This window comes from Phaethon lepturus, unplaced genomic scaffold (genome assembly GCF_000687285.1).
Source record: "Phaethon lepturus isolate BGI_N335 unplaced genomic scaffold, ASM68728v1 scaffold49586, whole genome shotgun sequence".
NCBI classification, from domain to species: domain Eukaryota; kingdom Metazoa; phylum Chordata; class Aves; order Phaethontiformes; family Phaethontidae; genus Phaethon; species Phaethon lepturus.
The window spans coordinates 1-5960 of NW_010545040.1; the positions used below are offsets into that span (position 1 = coordinate 1).

A 5960-nucleotide genomic window follows, 5' to 3' on the forward strand; every position below is an offset into this window, starting at 1 on the left:
CGGGAGCCGCCTCAGGGCAGGCCCCGGAGCGCGGGCAGAAGATTGGGGTTAGGAAAGGTCCGATCGCCTCTTCCTCCTCCATCAGTTTCCTCCTGCGCACCCGGGAAGGCAGAGCCGAGGAGGACTGGAGAGAAACCCCCGCATCCCCTGCGTTGACTTAAAATGACTAAGAGAAAGACACAGCCAGGTAAAAGATGCGTGTGCCGCTGCCCCGCGGTTTCACAGGCACAAGCAGCTGCCACCAACACCGCTGGCATGTTACGTTGTGTTACTGATCTGCACAGGGATTTAACTTCATGTATTGCAGGTCCAGGAGATCAGGTTTATTAGAAAAAATGCGTGGGTGACTAGTGGATTTACACAAAACAAGTAAAACACTGTGACTGACATGAGATTTGCAAGCACTGACACCTGGAGCGTCACCAGGCACCGCATGACATCAGGCTTGTTCTTTCACCCTTTAGCTTACATTACCTGTTATAAAGCTAACTTAGGAAACAACAGCCATTTTGCCAAGAAGCAAGGTTCCCTCATGCTTGTTTATCTTAGGTCCTTCCCTCTGCTCAAAAGGGCGTAATATTAAACACAGAAACCATCCAGTATTATATGGCTTTATCCAGCCCTCAGCGGTACACCCACTGCTTATTGCCGATGGCCTACTCACCACGCACACAGGCAGTGCCAGCTGTTAACCGTTTGCTGTGAACGAAGGTATGGAGGATAGTTTCTAACGCAATACCACTTACCCAACTTCTTAGAAATAGAGAAACAGTAAGTTTTGGGGAAAAAGTGAAAGAAAAAGCAACACACCCACTGCTAGTCAATGTTAAGATTTATTATCCTAGCTAGAGCTAAGCTACATTGTCTTCAAGCAGTACAATATTTCACCTTTAAGTTTTTCCTGGAGGCAGATTCAAGTGAATAAGCAATGCTTTAAATGATGGAAGACTGTCATTAAGCTCCAGTAAGCACACTATTGGGGTTCAAATTTTTACCATCTCCCAAGCAGAACACAAGTTCTTCATCCTTGTTAATGCTCCCATGTAGCTGCACTGCATCTGTGACTCTATGCAGGATTAAAATGGCACATATTTACATTCATTTCGAGTTATAGCACATTTACACACAAAAATAAGGATTTTGTTACATTCATCTCTTCCTCTGCAAAATTCATTAAAACCAAACCACGTCTCAAAATTCTATTTTCTGTATTGTCCCCATTGTTTCAAACTCTTGTTACAGAATTTAATTTTTCATGTGAGAAAAGAAAATGCAGGACACTTTCTGGTCCAAAATGAGTTAAGGAAGGAGGAAAAACCCAGTGGAATATGACTGTATTTTGTGTACTTGTCATATTTGGGAAGAAGACTAGCAGTCACAGAAATTCATGAAACAAGTTGCAAAAAGGGGCGGGGTGAAGCCTTAGTTTTTACCATTCTTTTCAAAACAAGACAATGGAGTCAGTAAATATTTCAACATTTAATTTTTTTGTAGGCATCAGAAAATGAGAACTTTGATTTTTTTTTTTTATAATCACAGGTGCTTTTTTAATAGCGTCACTTAACTAAAGAGTTTTGTCCACATATTTCAGTGTTTATGTATGCACTTTCTCAAAATATTCTTTAGAAGCTTCTGGGCTTGGTTTGATCTGTCAAGAAAAAAAAGTTTAGTTATTATATGCTATAATCAAGATAAAAAAGTTACAGATTTGACACTTTATCCAAGAAAATCTATGCATACTTTATGAAAACAATAGGTCATTTCTGTTTCTGCACTTGGTTGAAAGGTGAAAGCCTAAATGTTGTACAAGCTCCAACTTGCACATTTTAGGTATATAACGAATTTTTCCTGCTAAATGTCAAGCAGGACATTAAATAAGTCAAAAATCTGAAGACAACTAGTGGAGAGTGCAAGTCAAATTTAGAGTTTTAAATACAATTTGTGTCTTCTAAAAGAAAAACCACTTACTTTCTTCACAGAAATCACACATTTAGACTACATTGGTCCAACTGATAAAAGCCTCAGATTGATACAACAGGTAGAGATTCAGTCAAGCACCTCACATTGAAGTGGTTCTCAGCCCTTCAGACATGCAAAAACATGCTGGTGCCTGTATTTAGAAAAGTGGTATTTAGCAGATGCTTACTGTAGGGGAGTCTGGAGTCCAGTTTGCTGGGCAAACCTCTCCATGTGTTTCCACGTACTGGAATGCTTTCACCAAGCGGAGGGTCTCTTCCACGCTACGACCGACGGGGAGATCATTGATACTTAGATGCTTGATGATCCCATTTGGATCAATGATGAAGAGACCTCTGTAGTTGAGCAAGAATTTAGGGAATGCAAATCACGTTCCAAGACCAAACACAAGAAACTGGATGAACTATTTCAGCAAGGCAGTTATTCTTAGATGCACGTATCAGAATTAGGAGTAGCAATACAGCGTTTGATATTTTGTTTGTTAGTGCAGTGATCAAAAGCCAAGAACCAGTCAACTGGTATGGTATTGTGAAATTACAAGGTATGCATTAAGTTGAGAGAGATGTATAACAAAGGTAGATCTCCTAATTCCACCTATATTTCAAAGTTGATAGCTGGCATCCTTTGCATGTCTTTTTGATATGGAAATCCAAAGGTATTGAGGGAAGAGCTGCTTACGCATTAAGCTACTAAATTAAATCCTGTTGCATATAAACATTTGTTAAAACCAAAGTCCCAGTCCTACCATATTAATTAACTTGTCAACAAATGTCAGAAGTTCCTGATCCAAAGAGATCAGGAACAGAGGGTCTCCAGAAGACCCCTCCCCAATCCAATGGATCCCAGGGACCACTATTTGCTTTTAATAAGTATTCCCAGGGTGGAGAAGGAAATGTCAATTTTTTTTATTCTAGATAATTATGGGATTGACCATACTGGCCTCTAGGACTACCTCTTTAGAAACTTCTCACACAGAAGTTAAGGCAGTCTCCTCTCCCTTCAGAAGAAAAAAAAAAAAAAAAAAAAAGGACAGATCTAAACTGTGAAAAAATGTAAAAAATTGCAAAATGCTCTTCTATCCAACTCTTCTTTTCCCTAGTGACACAGAGTTCTCCCACTCACTCAGAACAGGCTATCTGGCTTTCCCCTGCATGCATTCTCAGAGATGCCTGGAACTATTCTCAACTTAACGGCCATAACGGCCATGTGTCCTTTTCCTAGGGTGGGATCCAGTTGAGATTCTGCAGAAAAAGTAACATCTTGCAGTCTTCATTTGACCCTTATGCAGTTTCCCCTGCAGGAGGGGACAGCATGGTTCACATTGTTTTAGATTGGGTTGTGTCATAACCAAGTTACTGGCAATCATGCGCTACCTTAGTGCTATGCCAGGTCCTTCTAGCAGCACGCCATAATCACGGGAGATTTGTTTTGTGAGGTCCGACAGAACTGGAATATTCATTTTACCCAAACCGCCGCTCTAGAGAAAAAAAGCAACATTTCATTTTGTTACAAAACACTTTTTAGGATTATCCTTCTTGAGTCAGTCGATTCAGTGCTCTTGAAGGTATACCAACAAACACATTCATGCCATTTGCTCCATGAAAGGAACGGGGGGGGGGGGTGCATGCAGGTGCTGTTATTTGTTTGGTTTTTCTTTTTTTTTTTTTTAAAGTAGTCAGGAACATTTCGTTTCTTTGTAACATGAAAACTTCTTTTGCACTGAGCATTTTAGAATTGCTTATTTTGGTGGGAAAAAGGCTACCTATGACAACAGCCACACATTTTCAGAAGTATTTGCCGTGTACCCTATTCAGGGGCTTTGAATACAAAAATTTCTCCTGCATATTTAAGTGTTCAAAATTAAACAAGATGAACGTGGTGGGGAGGGAAGAGAAAACAAACCTGCGTACTATGAACAGGCAAAACACAAGGCTTATAACAGCCATCCTAGGTATGTCAGAGTTCTGCTGCTTTCTCTATTCAGTGCATGTATTTTTTTTTTCCTCACCCAAATCAATTTAAATACTATTTGGAGAGTCAACCAAGATTTCTTTCAGTTTTACAGCATATTGGAATTGCAAGAGAGATATGCTCTCTATCCTTGAAACTAGCCCGGAGTTTGTTAGCTTTTCTATTCCTGGCATCATCAGTGAATCATTGTGTAATCTCAGTCACTCAGACCCTGATCCTGCAAATGCTTGTCTGCAACGGAGTTGTCATACGCAGAGCTTTGAATGCATATGACGGAGAAACCAAGGCCTTAGCTTCTCCGGGTGTCGGTTTCCCGTCTGCATCACCATGGAATTCTTTCCACCCTTTGCAGGGCATTGTGCTACATGTGCACCGAGCAGTGCCCAACTGCCATACACTGAACAGCTTTTGGTGAAGTGGTGAGGTCAGGCCATTTTAAGAGCTTTGAACAAAGCATGCTGAAAATTAAATACTCTAAATAGGTTCATCCAAGGCATCTTAAATCCAGCAAACTCTCCTCCCTCCCCTGCATGTTACAACGGCAGAGCTCTGCACCTGGAGGCACGCTGTCTGTGAGCAGTACTGCAGACTGCTGTCCACACAACCACGTGGGTAATGACCGATGGCACAGGAGCTTCTGCACCTTCCTGAGCCACTTCTGCTTCCCTACAACTAACCAAACCAGTGAGGTGCTTTATGTGATCAAGTACAACTGAAAGAGGCTCCTCTCCAGTAAAAGGCTGTCTTTACCATTTACTTTCCCTGAAGAAAGCTGAGGGCTTCCATTTGTAGTGCAAAAGCAGAACCACTTCAGCAGGTGAGAGTTAATAATACAAGTGCTCCAATAAACTGGTTGTTCTGCTTTCATTCTTAAGCCACCACTGTTAGGTACCAGTTAACAATAATGACTAAGCAACTCCTGTTCATTTTCTGTGATGGTCCATACAAACCATCAGCTGTAAAAAACAGCTTAGGACAGTGACATGTATACTGGGTATTTGTCTTTCAAGATAAACATGTAAGGATATGATGTAACCTACAAGACTATCAAAAGAGCAAAACAAAGATGGAATAAAAACCCCAAATTATTAAGGAAAAGAGCAAGAAAACAAAGACTGAGGTCAGAATTATTCATCAAATGTAGAAGCGAATCGCTTTGCATATTTGCATATACTTAGGCAGTCTATTGAAATTGGTGTTTGCACAATTGTTTATTCAACTCTGCTACTCAGGACCGCTTGTGAAAAGAAAACAAACCAACAGAGAAAGCCCAAAACTGCCGCTCAATTCATACCTTCCGTGGCGTATTTATCCAGGCCAGATGACAAAAATGAGAATCCACAGAAACTGCCACCACTTCACAGTTTGCATCATGAAATTCATTTGCTTTGTTGCTGAAAGCCACAATTTCTGTGGGGCAGACGAAGGTGCTGGGTGGGAAAAGAGAACACGCTGTGATGATTCTGCAGTCTTTTCAGGGAACTTTTTAGAAGAGACTCTCATGTCTGCTTCTAGGCAGTAATGCTGCAGAGTGTTTTCTTTAGCCTGATAATTTTAACCATGTTTCCTGCTCAAGATTAGTTTCAAATCAACCTCAAAGCAACAGCCACAGCTACCTAGCTGGCATACCAGTTTTCAACTCTCAGTTCTCGAGAGATTTTTTGCAGAGATGGAGAAACTATCTCTGCTAGTCGCTTTCTAGACAGTTTTTGGAAACGACAGCAGAAAGGACTGGAGTTAAACCCTGCCCCATGGGCTCACGTACACCAGGATGCTCTTAGTGATTCAAGTCTTCTGGAGAGGCTCAACCCCATCTGTTCACCTTTTTGCTTTGGAGCCGTCTAGCTGCAGTTCTGCTGGCCCTGCTGCTTAAAAGGAGAGTCTCCAACACGACCCCAAACTGCACGGCAATACCCTCACCCCCTGGGATCTGACTGTAAGAGGAACCACACGTCCAAGGCCACGTCTACCTCCTGAAGCAGTCCCAGCAGCTAGAAGATGCTCTCCAGCCA

At 41.6% G+C, this 5960-nt stretch overlaps 1 protein-coding gene across 1 annotated transcript in view; it reads right to left on the reverse strand.

The window, feature by feature from the left end:
* Positions 1-1561: 1561 nt before the first annotated feature.
* Positions 1562-5960, reverse strand: part of PRDX3 (peroxiredoxin 3) — a gene marked incomplete at its 5' end in the record, with an annotated part of 4773 nt that continues 374 nt past the window's right edge. The window contains 4 exons of the mRNA XM_010288840.1: positions 1562-1648; positions 2147-2312; positions 3351-3454; positions 5243-5378. Of these exons, the coding sequence (XP_010287142.1) occupies positions 1595-1648; positions 2147-2312; positions 3351-3454; positions 5243-5378 (460 nt within the window). The remainder of the gene's footprint in view (positions 1649-2146; positions 2313-3350; positions 3455-5242; positions 5379-5960) is intronic.